This window comes from Lissotriton vulgaris, chromosome 4_1 (assembly GCF_964263255.1).
Source record: "Lissotriton vulgaris chromosome 4_1, aLisVul1.2, whole genome shotgun sequence".
Classification (NCBI taxonomy): Eukaryota; Metazoa; Chordata; class Amphibia; order Caudata; family Salamandridae; genus Lissotriton; species Lissotriton vulgaris.
Window position 1 is genome coordinate 2,045,039,414 of NC_141691.1, and position 21,552 is coordinate 2,045,060,965.

Below are 21,552 nucleotides of genomic sequence, written 5' to 3' on the forward strand. Positions count from 1 at the left end.
CTGTTGAGGTACTTCGGGCCTGTGTCGTGGAGACCCTTGTGTGCGTGGGTGAGGAGTCTGAACGTGATCCTCTTGTTGACGGGGAGCCAGTGCAGGTCTTTCAGGTGGGCAGAGATGTGGCTGTGGCGAGAAATGTCCAAGATGAATCGTGCTGAGGCGTTCTGAATGCGCTGGAGTCTTTTCTGGAGTTTGGCTGTGGTTCCAGCGTAGAGGGTGTTCCCGTAGTCCAGACGGCTGGTGACGAGGGCCTGGGTGACCGTCTTCCTGGTTTCGGTGGGGATCCATCGGAAGATCTTTCGGAGCATGCGCAGGGTGTTGAAGCAGGATGGCGAGACGGCGTTGACTTGCTTGGTCATCGTGAAGGAGGAGTCCAGGATGAAGCCCAGGTTGCGTGCGTGGTCCGTTGGCTTGGGTGCGGTGCCCAGGGCAGGGGGCCACCAGGAGTCGTCCCAGGCGGAGGGAGATGGTCCGAGGATGAGGACTTCCGTCTTGTCTGAGTTCAGTTTCAGACGGCTGATCTTCATCCATTCCGCGACGTCTTTCATTCCTTCCTGGAGGTTGGCTTTGGCGGTGGCGGGGCCGTTGGTGAGGGAGAGGATCAGCTGGGTGTCTTCGTCGTAGGAGATGGTGTTGAGGTTGTGTTGGCGTGCGATGGCTGCGAGAGGGCTCATGTAGACGTTGAAGAGGGTGGGGCTGAGTGAGGATCCTTGCGGAACGCCGCAGATGACTTCGGTGGCCGCGGATCGGAACGGGGGGAGGCGGACTCTCTGGGTTCTTCCGTCGAGGAACGAGATGATCCACTCCAGGGCCGCTGCTTGGATTCCGGTGTTGCTGAGGCGCTGTATCAGGGTGCGGTGGCATACGGTGTCGAAGGCTGCTGAGAGGTCCAGGAGGATGAGGGCAGTAGTTTCCCCGTTGTCGAGCAGGGACCTGATGTCGTCGGTGGCTGCGATGAGGGCGGTCTTGGTGCTGTGGTTTGCTCGGAAACCGGACTGTGAGGGGTCGAGGAATCCGTTGGTCTCGAGGAAGACGGAGAGTTGTCTGTTGACGGTCTTCTCGATGACTTTGGCTGGAAAGGGGAGGAGCAAGATGGGGCGGAAGTTCTTCAGGTCCGTGGGGTCCGCGGTGGGTTTCTTCAGGAGGGCGCTCAGCTCGGCATGTTTCCAACTCTCCGGGAAGGTGGCGGATGCGAAGGAGCTGTTGATGATGTTCCGGAGTTGGGGTGCGATGGAGGAGTCGGCTTTGTTGAAGATGTGGTGTGGGCATGGGGTCGGTAGGGGAGCCGGAGTGGATGGTGTTCATCAGGCGGGTGGTGTCTTCGGTGCCGACAGGGGTCCAGGTGCAAAGGGTGGTAGGGGGGGGCGCTGGTTCGGTGGTTGGGTGCGTGGTCAGCGCGCCGCAGCTGTTGTGTATGTCGGCGATCTTGCGGTGGAAGAACGAGGCAAGTGAGTCGCAGAGGTCTTGCGAGGGTGTGATGTTGTTGCAGGCGCTGGGGTTGGAGAGCTCTTTAACGATGCTGAAGAGTTCCTTGCTGTTGTGGGTGTTGTTGTCCAGTTGTTCTTTGAATGTTGTCTTCTTGGTGGTGCGGATCAGCTGGTGGTGTTTGCGGGTGGCGTTCTTGAGGGCGGTCATGTGTTCTGATGTCTGGTCGTGGCGCCAGGCTTTCTCAAGGGTGCAGCAGGTTTTCTTGGAGTTTTTGAGGTCGTTGGTAAACCACGAGGCTTTCCTGCTGCCGGGTCTGCTGGGAGGATTCTTCAGTGGTGCGAGTTCGTCGGCGCAGTTGGTGAGCCACTGTGTGAGGTTGCGGGCTCCTTCGTTGGGGTCCTTCGTGTTGGTGGGAGGGTTCTGGCTGAGGGCGGTGGTGAGCTGGTCGGCGGTGATCTTGCTCCAGCTTCTGCGGGGAACCTGTTGCGGGTGGTGGTGGGTCGTGGTTCTCCTGAAGTTGAAGTGGACGCAGCTGTGGCCTGTCCAGTGTAGTCCGGTTGAGTGGCTGAAGGAGATGTGCTTGCTGGAGGAGAAGATGGGGTCGGGCGTGTGGCCGGCGTAGTGGGTGGGGTGTTCACCAGTTGCTTGAGTCCGAGGTTGGCGAGGTTGTCCAGCAGGGCGGCAGTGTTGCAGTCCTTGTTGTTCTCCAGGTGGAAGTTGAGGTCCCCTAGGAGGATGTAGTCAGTGGAGGTGAGGGCGTGCGGACTGACGAAGTCTACGATGACTTCGCTGAATTGTGTGCGTGGTCCCGGAGGTCTGTAGATGAGGGTGCCTCTGAGGGTGGTCTTGGGGTCGGTGTGAATCTGGAAGTGAAGGTGCTCGGCGGCGGTGAGGGAGTCGTCGGAGTTGGTCGTGATGCAGATGGTATTTCTGTAGACGATGGTGATGCCTCCTCCGGTTTGGTTGACGCGGTCCCTCCGGGTGATCTTGTAGCCATCCGGGATGGCTATGGCGATGTCGGGGGCTGAGGAGGCGTTCATCCATGTTTCTGTGAGGAAGGCGACGTCTGGGGATGTTGTGTCGAGGAGGTTCCAGAGTTCAACGGCGTGCCTGTGGACGGAGCGGGTGTTGAGCAGGATGCACTTAAGGTGGTTGTTGCCGGAGCTCGGCTTGGCGGGTGCGGTGCAGGTTCGGAGGCAGGTGAATTTGCAGGCTTGGCAGGTGAAGGGTCCGTGGGAGCGTTTCGGGGTGGCTCGGTAGCCGGCGGGGTTCCAGCTGGCGTTGAGTGCGTGGAGGGTGGCGGCGGCGTAAGTTCGACGGGTGCGTTGCAATCGTTGAGGGCCAGGGGTCCTGGCGCTGGGCGCGTTCCAGGCGCGGACGGGCGCAGACGGGCTTGCCTTTGGCGCGCCTTCGGCGCACAATCGGCGCTTCCGCTGCGTGGTCGCTTCGTGGTCTCCATAAGTTAGGAGCCGGGAGGGAGGAGCAGCTGGGTGGCGGGAGCAGGGCGGCGAATGGGCTGGAGGGGGGCGGGGCTGCAGGGAGGCAGCGGCGGGAAAATACGGCAGTGGGCGGCTCAGCGGCAGCTACGTCGTCCAAGGCGGCAGCGGCAGCGTGATCAGCTGGGCGAGGAGGCAGGCTGGGAGAAAGCAGCGCGTGGGGGCGACCTAGCCTAGAGGCAGGGTCAACGGTCGCTCCAAGTGTAGAGTGTAGACTGTAGAGCATCGAACCACCTACTCACTGCGGACCAGATTATAGCGCCTCTGGCTCTTGCTATCCTACCTGTGCAGATATATAAACTCTCTAAGTGATGAACTGTGAGAAACCTACTGATCCACTTTTGAAAAGAGGGGGGTTCTGGTCTAGCCATGCTGCCACAATATTTATCCGTTTAAAAATTGAACAGACTATATGCCTATCCTTCAGGCCGTGAGCGTCTACCCCTAGTAATACCAGCTGAGGTGTGATGTTTAAGAATGTGCATATTTTATTCCAGAGCTCACCTAATTTCACACAGGAGAAGAATATGTGCACAATATCTGCATCACTATCTCCGCAACTTGGATACTTCAAGTCCGTTCTTTAACCCCCATCTAGACAATTTTCAGGTGGGTATAGTACAAGTTATATAATGTTTTGTAATGCTGGCTTTTCAACCTGCCACTCAGCTTCACCTTATGTCCCACCCTTAAAGCTTTCTGAAAGGGGACATCACTTCCCTTGTTGTGCAGTTAAATCGTCTGGGTTTGTTTCTATTAACAACCTATATAAAGCCTGGATTGTAATTCAGCCAGCAGCTCTCAAAGACTCCACAATTGGTATTTTATCGAGCAATATTGATTCCTTGTTCAATTTTAGCACAAACTCTCTACTTTGTAAATATTTTAAAAAGCTTTGCTGTGGTATTCCATATTTACACTGCAACGCCACAAAAGTGGAGGATTGGACATCTGAGAAAAGATCCCTTGGCTTCATTATTCCCTCCCTTCTCCACATCATACAAAGCTTGTCCTGAAAGACCCCAGAGGACCCCCAAAGTGGAATATAGGCATTTTATCGAGAGATCCAGAGTTTGTCTTTCAGGGCTACCCACATTCTTTAAGCCACCTAGACCGTCTTAAACTAAACTTATTTGTAGTAGCCGGGCTCTAGAATTCTTAAGAAGCATCCCTTGACCTCCTTTCCCAGTGTTAACACAGATGCTCAGGAGATCCCCTGCTCTTCGTTCTGTCCCCTACAACCCAGTATTATTGGTTCCATGAATTGTAACATAGCAGCCCATAGATAAAGCTTATAGCAGTGGACAGCCCAGCCACCTCTATCCAAGGGGAGAGCTAGAAACTTCAGAGCTATTCTCACCCTTTTATGCTCGCAGATACCCACTCCAAGCGGGATTGCCCTGAAATAAAGGTCTTTAGGAAGTACCATCATCCTAAATACATTGGATTGCACCATCGTCTTCAAATGTAAATTATTTATATGCTCCAAAACTCTTTTGATTTTGGGCAGCAGAGGGTCGTAGTTCGCTGGAATGATATCCGCATAGTAGGAGTGATGACTACCAATGAGATAAGTCGCCCTACCAGTCTTCCGAATGTCCCTGCTGGTGGAATTATTACACATAATTGGAGTCTTCTCTCTGTTGAGGAGATATCCTGATAGCTGCCTGACAATTGTTGCCTCCATCTCAACTTCTTTAATCGCACCAATGGGATCAGTAGTAACAATGTCGACATAGTCGACATGTCGACATAGTTGGCATACACCAGTACTATAGTCATCAACCCATTCACTATCACAGTTCTTAAGGCTGGATTATTAATTAACTTGTCCAGAAAGGTGTCTATACATAAAGCAAATAATAGATGGGAGCATGGGCAACACTGTGGTCCTCCCCTTGTAATCTTAATACTTTCTAATTCCAAGCCCATCATTTGTATTTTAGCTTTGAGATTTTTATACTTAGTGTGAATAGCCTCCAGGAAGCCGGGCCCAACTCCAAATCTCTCCAGTGATTACCACAGATATACCCATGTGACCAGGTCAAAGGCCTTTTCTGAATCAAGCAGTATCATTACAATAGGATTCCTCCTGCTTTCTGCTATATCAAACAAGGTTATAGGTCTGACATGATCTGTTGTACCTCTACCTGGGATAAACCTGTGCTGCCAGGGGGACACCGATCTGGCAACGATCCTTCTAACACCTTTGAGTAGATTTTAAGATTACAATTGATTAACGAGATTAGCCTATATGAGTCAGGATTCAAGGGTGGCTTCCCCTTGGACCACAATTCAGCTGCTGATTCTCCTCTTTGTGAGTCTAAAAAAATATTCTTAACATATATTCTGAAAAGAAATTACGATAACATTTGAAGGGGAATTTATTTGGTCGATCTGCCTTCCCCAGTCAGTGCAAGAGAGATCATTGCCTCCCTCAGTTTGTCCATCACTCAATAAAGATCGATTCCGTCCTCTTCCCAGAGTTTTAAGACTTTATCAAGTATCAATAAATAATATTGGTGCAAAGTCATTCTTGTGCCCTTTTTTCATAGTCGGGCCCGGGCATGAAGGGTCTGCTTGCTTCTCAAGACAAGGGTGAGGGGGGGTTTGCACATATGTGAGCGGGTTTCAGCAGGCTGAGGAGGGACACGGCTGAGGGTAAGGGAAGGCTTGGGGGAGGGGAATCATGGACCATAAAGAAAAATTAGGAAATAGGGAACTAGTGTTAAAAGAATGGAAGGGGAACTGAGGGCAATTGATATTGTTCTTTCCTTTCAGATGTTGGTTGGGAAGGCTCCTCCCACCCTTTACCGTTCAGTTTGCCTTAGCGCCGGGAAACCTCCGGGTAGCTGCGCGCTTAACAAATGTAATTATAAATAAATAAGTGGTTTGGGGAAGTGGTTCCAGGAGGTGGCCAGGGAAGTAGCCCGTATCTGATAGGTTTTGCTGTACCAACTGTGACTGGCCTGTCCTGGGATTATCTCATGTCTCTATCTCTCTCATTTTCTGATCATTGCGCTGAGGAATACGATCCGTATATTATCTGCTAACGTCAAGGACTTACAAGGGGGTCAGGGTGATAAAGTGGCTGCGGATAATGAAGGCCAAGAAACACACATCTCGTCAGACAGAAAATGGGTGTTTGAGACTCTGGGGTAGAATTATAGTCCTCTTCACACAGGGGGCGATGAAAGGGGGAAGTGGGGAGTCCTATTAGGTAGATCAGGTCTGTATGATGTGAGGAGATCCTCAGATAAACTGGGCAGATTGATTTTGGCAGTGTGTCAAGTAGGTGGGTTTAAGTTTATTGCACTTTGTTACTTGCACCCCGCAATCTCGAGCACTGGTATTGGCTATCCTACGGTGGGAGCGCGGGTCCGCCATTTTTAGACAGTCTCTTGGTCAGCGGGCTAGGCTTTTTGGTCACAGACGCTACTTAAACACAGCCTGGCGCGAGCATGCTCGTTGTGATTTCTCCTGAAGCTCAGCCGGGAGTGTATTCTAAACGCTGCTATTAATGCTATACTTGCACCTTGATTTCTATATTGTTTAAAAGGAGTGTGCTTCATTTATAGTGGATGAAAACAAAGATTGCTTTCATCACAGAATCTGCATCAGGTCCGTACTTAGTTAAGACAACGCCTCCTAATTGTGTATGTTATACTCTGAATAGGCCTATCGGAAGAGGAGGCGGATTAGCAGTTATCTACCATTCCTCTCTTATCACTACATTTAATCAGGGAGAGGTGGAAGGCTGCGAGGCTTTAGACTTCTCCTTTCGCCTATATCTTCATTATACCTTTCAAGGCTCTCTCATCTACAGACCACCTGGACCTAGAGGCCGTTTCATTGATCAGGTGGGCAGAATTATGGAAATTGGTCTTATCGCCAGTTCTTACACTGTTTTAGGCAATTTTTATTTCCATTTGGAAGCCTCTTCAGACCCGGACACAGCCAAAGTGTTAGATTTAATGAAGGGCAGTAACTTGGAGCAACTTGTGACGGGTGCCACTCATCAGGCAGGACACATACTTGACTGTATTCTTTCTAATAATCCACAGTTGCAAGTTACTAATATCCTTCCGTTACTCTGATCTGACCATAAGGCTGTATTATTTAACCTTACTAGCCCCGATCGCCACACTCAGAAGCCAGGTAAAAAAAAAACAGGTGAAAAGAGCGAGGAATAAAGTAGTGGCCGAAGAGTTGTCAGACGTCCTCAATAAGACCTTAATCACACCCCCTACAAATATAGAAGAGGCAACGCAAGCCTACTCTAGCTGGTTAGAAGTAGCAAGAAAAACTAGCTCCCAGAAAAATGTGTTATCACACAAGACGGCAACCCTCCGCCGCTTGGTACTCTCAGGAACTAAGGGAACAAAAACTAATTTGCAAACATCTGGAGAAAGGAGTACAAGGACAGTGAGGAGGAGGAGGAATATAAACGTGGCCTTGCCAAGTACAAACAGCTGATTCATAATGCAAAGCTAATATTTTTCTCCACTAAGATTAACAATGTAAAAAAAAAACAGCAAGGGAATTATTTAACACAGTCAGCAGTTTGGCCAACCCAGTGGCTATTACAACTACCCCTAGTCTAGAATTCTGTTAAAAATCGGCTAAATTCTTCTATGGGAAAATGGATGCCATCTTCTCCACTTTCTCTAACGTAACACCTAAGACTACTTGGGGCCAAATGGATGACAAACACTGAAAAGAAAGCTCAACTGGACACATTTGCCCAGCTTACAGTTACAGATACTTTTAATCTTCTTAGGTTTGTTAAATCTGACTCCCATTCTGACCCATGCCGGATACCTATATTAAAGTTAGTGGCAGAACCGGTCTCCAGAGTCTTGACCCCCATTTGTAATACTAGGTACTCAGAAGGGTACTTCCCGCTAGAATGGAGAAAAAAAACTCTATTCTGCCCCTACTAAAGTAACCGAATCTTGACGCAAAAGACCCCAACAATTTCAGGGCTATATCCAGACTCCTGTTACGTGCAAAAATTGTTGAGAAGAATTTAAATGCAAAACTCAGTCAATTTCTGGATCTACTCAAGAATTAGACCCTACCCAGCATGGTTTCAGAGGGGAACATAGCACTGAATCTGCTCTCCTGAAATATACTGAAGAGATCCGAACTATTTTAGATCAAGGGGGCAAGGCTGCTTTGATCTTTCAGCAGCATTTGATACGGTCCATCCCGATTTATTGATGGACCGGCTGCAGGAGATCGGAGTACAGGGCTCCGCCGGGAGACAATTTGAAATCTTTTCTGTCAAACCGGAGTCAGTCTGTGTCTTTGGGGAATTCTCGTCCGAGCCTTTTTCATTACCATGTGGGGTCCCGCAGGGGTCCTCTTTGAGTCTGACACTATTTAACATATATGTGTCCTCTTTGGCGCCCCTTATTCAGTCCTTTGGGTTTAGCCTGACCTACGCGGATGACACCCAAATTGTGGTCTCGTTACAACCAGATGAGTGGTGGAGCACGGCGGGCAGTTTTAAGGACTGCATGAATGCTGTAGGGTGTTGGATGGCCCAAAACTGTCTTAAATTGAACTCCGGTAAGACGGAGGTGGTATGCTTCGGAAATGATCCTAATTTTTGGACCCCGGAATGGTGGCCAGGCACCTTGGGTCCTCTCCCCTCACCTAACAGGAAGGTAAAAACCTAGGAGTGCTGGTGGACCAGAAGCTTAGTGTCAGAGACCAAGTGAATTCAGTGGCCTCCGCTACGTCCTTTGCTCTCAGGTTCTGCAAGAAAATTCTGCCGCTTCTACCTAAAGAGTGTCACCAAACAGTCGTCACAGCTCTCACCATGTCTAGGCTTAATTATTGCAACAGTCTGTATTTTAACATCCAGGAAGGAATAATGCAGAAGTTGCAACTCCTGCAGAATGCTGCTGCTAGATTGGTGCCAAGAATTACAAAATACACACCAATCTCGAAGGAGATAAGGAAGCTGCATTTGGTTGCCAGTTAGGAAGCACACCCAGTTTAAAGCTTTGTGTCTGATTCACAAGGCGCTTCATGGGACAGGTCTGGCTTATTTAAAAAAGAGTTTGGTGCCAAGAATTACAAAATACGCACCAATCCGAAGGAGATAAGGAAGCTGCAGGTTGCCAGTTAGGAAGCACACCCAGTTTACAGCTTTGTGTCTGATTCACAAGGCGCTTCATGGGACAGGTCCGGCTTATTTAAAAGAGTGGCTGTATTGGTATACTCCAATCAGATCACTGCGCTCATCTGATGCTAAGCTGGTCTATGTGCCATTTGCAAAAAAGGCCACCTGGGGTGGAAGAAGCTTTGTAGTGAATGCAGCTAAGGCCTGGAATAATCTTCCACTATACCTCAGAGGTATGACCAGCTTACTGATGTTTCGAAAAGCTTTAAAAACTTGGCTGTTTACAGATAATCTGACCTCTGCTCTGAGCTTAGGGCAAGATTTCACATAGCGCCAGGACACCTACGGGTAACAGTAGCGCTTAACAAATGTTATATTAATAATAATATCTATGGGTCCAATATCGATGAGGGCTTACTATTTGATCTTAGACCTAGCATCCTGGCCCACACCCATTTCATTGTGCAGAGATTTTAACTCTCATATAGATCTGATACATACTCAAAGCCTAGAATACTCGCAGGGAAAACCCAGGGTTTATCGTGCACTTATACCGTTGAACGAGTTACTTACCGTCGGTAACGCATTATCAGGTAGATACAATATCTAGCTGCAGATTCCTTACTTTTGACTTGCCCAGACGTCAGATAGGATCTGTAAACTTTTTGCGCGAGCAGTACCCCAGGTGTCTCTGTCTGGCTACACTCAACATCGCAGGCATCGGTTGTGACATAGCAGTCACCTATATAGGCGCCATGCAGGCACGTGACATCCGTTCCTTTTCACTTTTTCCACGCCAGAGGCACAGAGCCATGAAGTGAACTGACTATTGTGTGTCAAAACTAGGGCCCTGTAAAGGGAAACAAACCTAGTCCTATAAATGTGCATGCAGAGCGGGGAGGCATGAGTGGGTCTGAAAGGAATCTGCAGCCAGATATTATCTCTACCAGATAATGGGTTACTGAAGGCAAGTAACTTGTTTATATGATAGAGACTTCTAGCTGCAGATTCCTTACCTTTGAATAGATGCCCAAGCAATACTTCTTGGTGGTGGGCTACAGACAGATTTACTAGACCAGAAATGGCCTGCAGGACCGAAAGATCAAAATGCCTGTCCCTGTGGACTTGACTGTCCAGGCAGAAGTGTTTTGCAAACATATGCAGTGAAGCCCACGTTGCAGCCTGGCAGATGTCAAGGACTGGCACTCAACAAGCCAACGCAGTTCTCGCAGCCTTCCCCTTGGTGGAACGGGCTTGGGAGCTTTCAGGGGGCTGCTTCCTAGCCAGGGCATAGCAGATTATAATACAGATAACGTACAGGCACAAAATGGCTCGTTTCTGCACTGCCTGACTTTTTTGGCTCCCACGTAACCCACAAAGAGTTGGTCGCCTACTCGGAACGCTCTTGTGCTGTCAAGGGATGATGGAGATGCCCCTCTTCCTTAGAGGGATACTGAGGAGCAAAAAAGGTGGGCAGTGTGACACATTGACCCAGATGAAATGGGGTCACCACTTTTGCACGGAATGAGGAAAAAGTGCTAAGCACCACCTTATCCAAGAACGTCATGCGGTAAGGAGGCTTGAATGACAAAGCCTGCTACTCACAAACCCTCAGTCAGCATGGTTCTACTCCAGTCTTAAAACAGAAAAGAGTTTCTGCAAGAAACTGGAGCAGTGCTGGCGTCTCTCCCATTATGCACTAGATAAAGCACACTTTAAATCTGCTTTATCTAAATATCCCAAAAATATAAGATATGCCAGCAAAGCTCATATTGTATCACAAATGGAGCAGGCTGGGAATGCCTCCAAAACCCTAAATACGATACTCAAAACCTTTACTCAACCAGAAGCATGTAATAATGAGCAGGCACCCTCGCAAGCCTTACGCAACAAAATAGCTACGCACTTCACAAAGAAAATTGATTTGATTTGCGACAATATTACCCGTGATGGAAGGTGCCAACTCAACTTATCTGCTGATCTCTCACTCATTCGAGCTACTGTGCAGAAGTTAGAATACGATCACGCCCAATGCTGTAGAGTGCTTACTCGCTACTATGAAATCAGGCTCATCCCTTGATATAATCCCGGCAAGGACCACCTCACTACTATCCAAACAGCTTGCCACTCCCATCTGCTCCATTCTTAACCTCTCACTAAACAGTGAAGCATCTCTGAACAAACTGCAAGTGGTCCAAAGCACCGCTGGCCGACTGGTCTCGAACGCTCCCTCCCTTCCCCTTTTGCAGAGACTGCATTGGCTGCCAGTGTGGAAGCAGATCAGTTTTAACATCTGCTGCAATGTGCATAAATCACTAAATGGCAAAGGCCCCAGTTATTTGGCAGAGAAATTCAAATAATACCAGCCTCCCAGGACACTACGTTCAGGGACCAAATCTCTACTTGTAGTACCACACTGCTAAAAATCTCGGCTAGGCGGGAAAGCTTTTTTTCACTTAGCCCCTACGTTCTGGGACCAATTACCAATCCATTGGCGGGAGTGCTCTGATCACCTGCAGTTCTATTGCTCTTTCTTGGCCGAATAAGCGAGTTCGCTAGCGCGGAGAGACCCCTTGGGGGTGATTCAGGCACTTTATAAATCCTAAATCAAATCAAATCAAATCTGGGCAGATGTTAGCGTCACTAGAAAGGCTGTCTTGATGGTAAGCAGCCAGAGGGGACAATTGTGTAAAGGCTCAAAGAGAGCACACATGAGATAGGTCAGAACCAGATTGAGATCTCACTGTGGCATGATTTAGGGCATAGGTGGAAGCATATGTCCAAGCTCTTTTAGAAACCTATTCACAATAGGGGATATGAATATGGAGGGCTGGTAAGGCAGCCACTAAAAAGCGGACAGAGCAGAAAGATAACCTGAGAGTGCCCAAAGCAGAGCAAGATTATATTAAATACTGCGGGAGGAAGGTCGAAAGCCATCAAATGTCGCAGCTCAATCTCCACACAAGGAGGTGGAGAGTAGATAGGTTCGGGTAGAGGACCCTCCACTGCTGCAGCGACAGAAGAGGAAGGCTGATTGGATCGATTCATTTGAAGAAGCTCTGGATACCAGGCTCGCCATGCCCCAGTCCGGAGTCACAAGAATGACTTGGGCCCAATCGTTCTCGATCGTTTTGAGGACTCTGGGCAGAAGTGGTATGGGCGGAAAGCTGTTGCCAAGCGATAGCCGCCTTGGAAACTCCAGCACAAAACTGCTGACATTGCGTGTGCTCTTCGGAGGATAAGCAGATCTAACCAAGGAGACACCATTTGTGATCCGCTAGGCACCAATGGCTGAGTTAGTCTACCGTGGCGTTCAGGTAACCGGACAGGTATTGAACCACAAGGGTCATGCCCATGTTCCAGCCATGTCCTAAGGCGTAGGGTCTTCTTGCTGCAGTACTGCACGGAAGACGTGTTGTCCAAGGAACGCTTGCACCAACCTCCCCTTGACAGGGAGAAGAAATGCTTTCAATGCTAGCCGGATCGCTTTAAGCTCCAACAACATAACGTGGAGCCCCGACTCCACCGGAGACCAGTGTCCCATGATCTCCATCTCTCCCAGATGGCCGCCGCATTCCAGGAGTGACGCATCTGTCACTAATGTGAGAGCTGGTTGGGGAAGAGGGAGAGGTCTGCCTCTGACCTAATCGTGGTTCATCAACCACCACTGCATGACTTTTGCAGTTCCCTCCGAGATATGAACCATGTCGGAGAAATTCCCCTGATGCTGCACCTACTAGAAAGTGCCAGCAGTTTCAGAGTAATTCTCACCTAAATCCAGTATAGAGGTTGAAACATCGTTATCATAACCTGAATATCCTGGACTCGCTGTTCCGGAGGATAAGCCCGAAACTGCACTGGGTCCAGAACAGTTCAGATGAAAGGGAGCATCAGAGAAGGAGTCAGGTGTGACCAGCAAATTTATAGAGAACCCCAACAAATGCCGGAGGTCCTCTGTAGTCTAAAGGTGGGAGACAGCAGCCTGGGGCGAAGGCGCCTTCAACAGCCAGTGGTCGAGAAGGGGAAGACTGATAGCCCTAACCTGCGCAGATGAGCTGCAACCCCTGCCATTACCTTGGTGAAGAACAGAGGGGCACTGGTAAGGACAAAGGGGAGCACAGTGGCCTACCTTGAACCACAAGTAACGTCAGTGGGCAAGCAGGATGGGGATGTGAAAATACGCATCCCGCAAGTCAACGCTACTAGCCAGTCTCCCTGATCTAGGGCAGACACGACCTGAGCCAACGTGAGCATCTTAAATTTCTCCTGTTTGAGGAAGAGATTGACAGTCCAGAGGTCAAGAAAAGGGCATAGACCTTTGTTCTTTTTCGGTATCAGAAAGTAGCAGGAGTAACAACCACTGCCTACTTCTGAAATCAGAACCTTTTCTATAGCTCCTTTGGCCAGGAAAGCTGCAACTTCCTCTTGGAAAAATAACAGATGATCCTCCACCAGCAGTTCTTGAGTTGGCAGTAGAAGAAGAAAAGAAAGAAAGGGGATAGAATAGCCATCCTGAATAATCTGCAAGACCCATTTGTCGATGTTATGGACCTCCAATGCAGTAGATGATATTGAATTCTCCCTCCAACTGGAGCGGCATGGTCTTGCAGGACAAAACTAGGAATACTTGGAGGCTGCAGCTACTGGGGGCTTGGTGGCAGACAACTTCTGTCTACCATTCATATGAGGTCAAAATGTTCAGCATGCACGTCCTCACACAACTTGGGGAGTCTGTGCAAGACGGTGGCTGAGGTATGGCTGACGCAGTTGATAACCCTTCTATTGCCACAAAAGAGGCGAAAGGTAAACTGGTCACAAGATTGTAACCAAGAGGCCCAAGCTCAAAATGCCTTGAAGTGCTCCAATCCAGAGTCTGCCTTCTCCCCAAAGGGATGAGTTCCATCAAAGGGCATAACAGGAGGCTAGCCTGGAAGCCTGATGTTTTTACAACCAGGCATTCCGCCATAAGGCCACCATCGGCAAAACAGCTCTACACAGCGAGTCAGTCATATCTAAGCCCCACCTAAAGGTAAACTTTGCTGCATCCTTCTCATCTCAAGTGGAGACAGCATACCAGTATCTGGTGAGGTCTCCAGTCCAACAGCCTCCCAAAATCCTCATAACAGTCCAGTTCCTCAACAGGAGTGCCAAACCGTTTTTCTGAAGGGTCCAGAGACCCCTCACATTCTTCTCTCAAGCCTGAAAAGGCCTCTTCAAAATGAACAAGAAACGATGTAGAATGTTTGAGCTCTGTTGGCACCAGAGTCTACGTGACTGACATTGATCCAACTCAGAGTCATCAGGTATCAGAATGGAGCTGGGGCTGGCGCTGGAGCCTCGTCTTCGAGGCCAGCACAAGGGAAGGTCATGTTGGCACAACCAGTGCCAACCTGGAATCGTATCTATGAGAACCCATCAATGCCGAGCCCGGAGTGATACCAAATCCTGGTGGGGCCTCTCCCATCCCTGCGGGGCCCAAAGGCGAACCGAAGGGGTTGGCCAGATCAGATATGCAGAGCACGGCCTCATGGAATTCTTTTATTTGAGAAGGATTCGCGCTGGCTCCCAGAAACGGGGGGATTCTGTGAAACCCTGCCTAGAGCGTCGATGCTCCCCACCCTTCTCGTAGACCGACGACATGCAAGTTGAAGTCGAAGTGCGTTTGGACTTCTTATGCCTCTTCCCCAAGTGTCCCGAGGACCTCAAGTGCGACGAATTGGGGCTCCTGCAGTGGTCCCACGGCTTTCTCTTCCTTGAACGTGATCTCCGAGGAGTCCCGCTGGATATCGACTACCGGGCCTCAAGGAGCTTCATGGATTGCTTCCACATGGCCTTCGGAGCCATGGCCGTCAGAGCACAATGTTGAGCCGTGGTCTCGTTCGAGACACTACAAACATTCAAGATGGGGGGTTGGTTACCGACATGGAGCGGTGACAGACGCCATACTGCTTGAAACTTAACTGTCAGGAAGTCATCCCTGGACACATTTGAAAACAACCTCTCGACAACATTTTTTTTAAAGCCTGTCAAAAAGAGATAGTGGGGTAACTTCTTCGGATCAGCACTAACTGGCGCAGAAAGAAAATAACTGACAGCGCCCACCTGGGTGACGCCTATAGGCGACCATGACATCACAACCGGCGACGTCCCGTGGAGCCAGACAGAGCTACCCGACGGCACGCAGGGATACTACTGCTCACATAAAATGTTTCCAGATCCAGTCTGACGCCTGGGAAATTCGAAGTTAAGGGATCAGCAGGTAGAATTCTCTATCAGATAATGGATTTACATGGCCTGGTTGATGTTTGGGCAACGTTAAAAAGCCCTGATCCAGGGTTCACATGTAACTCTTATCCACACAACACACACGTAAACCTGGATTATTTCTTGGTATCATCTACGTTACTATGCCAGGTCAGTATATAGAAGTGTCCAAGAATTTTCTCAGACTATAACCCTCTGTTATCAGTAATATGTTATGTCTCTTGAGGCTAGAGTAAGAAATACCATGTCATTCGATAGGATGCTTCTGTCAAAAGCATGAAGTATGACGTCAATGAAGATTACAGGTATACTTTTCTGATGAATATTTATCTACTGTTTTACATTGTTTCTGAGTTTCTAGCCCCTACAATATACTATAAAACACCTAGAAACTATACCCACCAGCTTAGAAAAAGTTAAACACCTTTAGCGAGTAAATTGGTTTGCCAATCGCAATACAATAGTATTAGTTGTTAGTGGACAGCTGTGGTAAACAAAAGTATCCAAATAGCATACTGCACAGTAAACACTGACTGCTAAGTGACAATGTATTAACCCTCAGAGCAAGACATACTTTACTTACCGTTGGCATCCCTGTAGAGGAATGTGATGCAGGAAGTATCAAAGCATGCTCTCCATGGCACAAACAGCGTTCAAACTGCAAAAGTAAATTAAAGTAGTCACTGTTACACTAAGCACTTTGTTTCTTGAGTTATGCAAGTTGTTTTTTGAAGGATGCCTGATTGGTTTACTTTGTCATTAATTATAATTTCAACAATAGATAGAAAGCATAAACCTTAATCTACAGATAACTTAAAATGAGTTACAAAACTAACATATGGCTAAGGAAAAGTTAGCTCAATTCAGTGCTTAATCATATGAATCTTTATTATATTTATCAGCACTGCACAACTGTACACCCATTAGGTATCCTGAAAATCTTTATCGGACAGAAAAATTACACTGTCCCATTAATGCAACTAAGGAGATCCACAGCTGCAGAATAGGGACAGTTGATGACTCAATGTAGTTTGTTAGAGGAGCTCTGAGCCCGATCAGGCGAACTGCCAGTATGTTGTATCCATGACAGCTGAGCTACTGCCAGCCAAATTCCTCTTAACTAAAGTAAAGACTTGTCACCTCCATGCATAGCAATTCAAAACCAACGTGCTTCTAGACACAGTAGCCTGGATGTTCATTAGGAACAGGACCCATTCACTTTGATTTCGAGGCAGGGATGCATTCATTGTCAACTAAACAACCCCCAACTTCACAAAGTTAACATGAAATTAGTTTTCAAGTGGTGTTTATCTTCAGGCTGCCCAGAGGGGCAACCAAGTCTTACAATGAGGCATCAGTTGTGTAGCCACTGGAGGCCACAAAGGGAACCACGTTTTCCATTTCAGAAAGCGGGAAGGAAAAGTCCACCTGCTCAAAGTTTAAATGGGATCCGAAGGAAGGTAACTTAGTTGTTTTAGACAGCTACGGCTAGGACTCCTTTGGAGTAATCTCAAGTGCAGTTGTGCTGGAAGCACTAGTAAGAAGCACAATGCCATTAAGTCCAGGAGGGACTCACATGGCCTGGCAATTAGCACAGGTTCTCCAGCAGTGGACCTTTTAATAAATATATCTCTTTTTTATTAGGTTTTTGAGGAAAAACACAGATTATCAACATTGGTTTATTAGAGTTATTAAAGAGTATTTCATCTGTGTAGGAAGGTAGATACCGGACTATGGTTACCCCCGACTTTTTTGCCTGGTGTTTTGCTGGTTTTCCGACTTAGTTGACCTGGGGCCCTGCCAATCAGGACCCCAGGCCTACTGCTCTCTCTCTAAAATGGATTCCATGTACCTTAGGTACATTTCCAATTGGAACTGGGCCACCTTATCAGACCCTGTAACTCAGGGCATCGGTGTACCCAGGGCCTACCAGGGGCTGAAGCATGTATTATGCCACCCCTGGATGGCCATCTAAATCTGACACAACTGGCTGCACGACAGCTGGGGCAACGTGGCGTACTCGCCCGTTGCTGTAGGTATAGTATCCCTATATCTAACCCTCAAATGGACACCCGAGTTCCTATCAGCCACTCCTATGGAAGGCCTTGACAATCCTGAAGGCAGAGTGCGTGGAATCGTGTGAATTGGGCTCTGGCACGAGCAGAGCCCGGTTGCAGCTTGCGGAACCAAGACCCAATGGCTGTTCCATGATAGCGCGCACCATATCGGTAACTTCGGTATCGCGTTATCCAGACATTTCGAGTAAGGTGTCATACGAATCGGGATGCTGCCCCCTCACCAATGCTGGCGACGAGGTTGGCATTCCGTCCTTCTAGAGGGACACGACATGTACGTAACTGTGAACCCCGGTTAAAGTTAACTGAAGCCTCAGCTCCACAAAATGGACGCTGCCACCACAGACACGAGTCTGACCTCCTGCTGCTGGGAGTCCTTCCAGTGAGGAGAGCTTGGACAAAGGGTTTCCTGTCCGGGGCGGTGTTCGCGCCATCCCAGACAGGGTTTTGTGTATCCTGGGTAGGCAGGGCTTTACAGGAAGGTGACTGCGGAGTGGCACCCCGGTGCTCACTACGCATCTGCCGGTTAGAACCAGTTCCAGGGTCGCGCAGCCCCTGACCTGGGGAAAGTCCGGCAGGGGAGAGGGGTGTAACTACCCCCCCTTCCTGGTCCCACCCCTAGGGCAGGACCTAGTCATGTACCCACCCCTTTCTTTAGAATAAAGGCCGGAGCGGGGACCCTTCCAACTTAGATCATCTTTGAATCAAGAACTACTTTCTACGAAAGGACATTCAAGACTCTTCTCAAGATTTCTCCCTTGTGGCTAAGGAGTAGTCACCCTGCGTCCGCAGGCACCATCTAAGAACTCTGCGGTTTGCTGCAAGTCCTTCCTCAGGAATCCGACGACCCAGCTCGACGAGAACCGGCTTCCCTGGCACCTCTGACCTCTACCCACATCGTCAGCTCAGCTGAGATCTGTGGGTGCGACGAGACCTCGAGGGACCGGCCATCATCAAAACCTGCACGCCTTCTTAAACCAGCACGATCACCGAAGGAATCCTCTGGTGAGTGCTCTGGGGTCCGAGAAGCCCCGACCCTGAGCAGCTCCAGCACCGAAGCGCAGCCTCTCAGTATCTCCACGATCTGCGTGGGGCCCTTCTGCTTTGCTGTTCAGCACGTTGTCCGATCACTAGCCGCTGGCTTGTGACCCTTTGACGACGAACGACAACCAACGTTGCTGGTCTGGTTGCTCCAGACTAGCCTTTTGCTCCTTTTTACGAGTGGAGCACCCCGGACCCTCCTGGTCCACTCAAGACGCCATTTTAGGCCCACCACGTGGCCCTGAAATCTGCCAAGGCTTGTTGCCCCAATCCTGGGCCCATCGACGCCGACAGCATCAACCTTCGTGGGACAGCTCGCACCTCCATCCTGGTCGCCGACAACGCCTCCTGGTCCGAGAGACTGCAGAGCCTAGCGTCGCCCACTCACCTAGTCGAGGTGACGGCCATCCGGTGCCCTCCTGGTACCCTCTGACTACTGGCTAGTAGTACGAACTTGGTCCCCTCTGCTTTCAGGTATCATCGATCTCTGATCCAGGCTTGGATCTCTACGAACTATTCTCCACTGGTCGCCGGCCAGCAACTCCTTCCTTCCGGCTCCTGGCTCGTCAGCGAAGACCCCCAACACCTGTAAGACTTGTGCAGCCGCAGCCCTTGTGGCTAGGTAACTCCGGCATTTCGGTGCCCGCATAGCCTCCTTACTTAAGGGTCCCGAGTCCCTCGCTTCCGACTTGCCTTATCGGGTCCGCCCGAGACCACTAGAACTTTCCGTGCCCTCGGGCACTCGTATTAATTGTGCACTTGAAGTATTTTCCTAAGAGTTTTGTTCTGTGCTTAGTACCCTGTCCTCATAAAGAGTCCAGGGCTGTTGTGATTCGAATAAATACACTGTTTATTTTCATAACACTTGTGTGGTGTCCTTTCACTTGGTGTTCAAGGGGTATGTGATGGTATAACAGCTGGCTTAACACGCCCTCTAGAGTTTAGCCCGAAGACTGCTCGTATCCACGCTACTAGGATAGCTGGTCTAAGGTTGACTTACAACCAATCACCATAAGGGTCGTTTGGACCGATGCATAGTGGTCACAATCTGTATTACATAGGATGACAGAAGTAATCAACTAGAAAGCCCACAAAAACCAGGGAGGGCCCAGCTGCCTTTTCTCCCCTGCACCCACAAGTACTTTAGAGCCAGGAATTATGCTTTAAAGAGAAAAAGAAAAAAAAGAATGTGGTAGGGCCGCCCGCCTAGGCATCGAGCCATACCCCCACTTCAAAGACCCCAACAGTCTTTCTGTCCTCCTGGACGACCTATATGAGGCTTACCCCCAACTGGGTGGGAGGAGAGAAAGCCTACTAGAATCCAGGGACATACACACCAGGATGAATTCCCATCCCTAATGGCTCAAACAGTCTTTCTGCCCCACATGGGGCAAATTGGGGCTAAACCCACTAGAGGCAAGGATTATACTTAAATCAAAAAGAAATGATGGGTTAAGGCCTGAATGCCGCCCCCCCACCCACCACCCCTAAAATGCCCCAAAAGTCCTTCTGCACACTTCGGGCCTAAAGCATCTCCATGCTCACTGCAAGTGAGGGGTAATTTGGGTTTTTTTGTGGGTGTAGTTTTGGCTGTATGGGCTGGTTGGAGGAAGGGGGGTTGTTACGAAAGGTCACAGAAAAACCTAGTGCTCATGAGTGGGGGATGCAGTGCAGTGGTAGGATGGGCAAACCCCACACCCCATCCTGTTTCTCCAGACGTTCTCCTGATGGGCTTTCTGACCGCCTGGGCCAAGCATAAAGCTGGTAAACACCCCAATATGCTTTCCAGGTGGGCTGAAATTCCATCATACTACCAAGGAAAAAAGTGACACAAGGAATGGGGTTTGATGCTGGATTAGCTTGACATAAGTCCTCTACTTCCCACCCCTTTCGACCCGGACCCAGGCAGTATTTCTGCCCTAAGGAGAGGCAGAATGGCCATTTATGGAACCTAGAGATCCAGGAATACAGGACGGTGTGACTTTTGTGGATCCCATGACGTTTTCCTACTAATAACACCCGACGAATGTCAAGGTATCAGTAAAAAAAAAAAAAATGCTCCATACCAATTTTTCATTCATTAAATTTTACCACATGTATTAAGGTATGGCCAGTACACATTGATCATTATAAGCTGCAGCTCAGTTGTGGCAATGGGTATTAGGTGTTTTTGGACAGCCAATAAAGACTATATAGCCCTGCAAACAGCAAAGTCTGACAGACTTAACAGTATATTATCTTACTAATCTGTCATCATCCTTAAAAACCACAGATGAAAAGGTTGTCACTTATTTCTATTTTCTCCTACTTGTTTTTATTATATTTCTGATTTCAATGATTAGTTTATTTTCAGAAAACCATGAATGATCTCACAAATTACGCCTTGCTGAATTCCAAATGTGTCTGCTTTCCCAGTACACCCAGGGATATTTAGACCTGCTTATACGTGGGGCGTGGGGCCCTTCTGCTTTGCTGTTCAGCACGTTGTCCGATCACTAGCCGCTGGCTTGTGACCCTTTGACGACGAACGACAACCAACGTTGCTGGTCTGGTTGCTCCAGACTAGCCTTTTGCTCCTTTTTACGAGAGGAGCACCCCGGACCCTCCTGGTCCACTCAAGACGCCATTTTAGGCCCACCACGTGGCCCTGAAATCTGCCAAGGCTTGTTGCCCCAATCCTGGGCCCATCGACGCCGACAGCATCAACCTTCGTGGGACAGCTCGCACCTCCATCCTGGTCGCCGACAACGCCTCCTGGTCCGAGAGACTGCAGAGCCTAGCGTCGCCCACTCACCTAGTCGAGGTGACGGCCATCCGGTGCCCTCCTGGTACCCTCTGACTACTGGCTAGTAGTACGAACTTGGTCCCCTCTGCTTTCAGGTATCATCGATCTCTGATCCAGGCTTGGATCTCTACGAACTATTCTCCACTGGTCGCCGGCCAGCAACTCCTTCCTTCCGGCTCCTGGCTCGTCAGCGAAGACCCCCAACACCTGTAAGACTTGTGCAGCCGCAGCCCTTGTGGCTAGGTAACTCCGGCATTTCGGTGCCCGCATAGCCTCCTTACTTAAGGGTCCCGAGTCCCTCGCTTCCGACTTGCCTTATCGGGTCCGCCCGAG

The 21,552-nt window shown here is 49.2% G+C and overlaps 1 protein-coding gene across 1 annotated transcript in view; it reads right to left on the minus strand.

The window, feature by feature from the left end:
* The window catches only part of NUGGC (nuclear GTPase, germinal center associated), a 1,233,257-nt gene that overhangs the window by 1,074,599 nt on the left and 137,106 nt on the right, over nucleotides 1-21,552 (minus strand). The window contains exon 5 of the mRNA XM_086966431.1: nucleotides 15,902-15,976. Within this exon, the coding sequence (XP_086822557.1) occupies nucleotides 15,902-15,976 (75 nt within the window). The remainder of the gene's footprint in view (nucleotides 1-15,901; nucleotides 15,977-21,552) is intronic.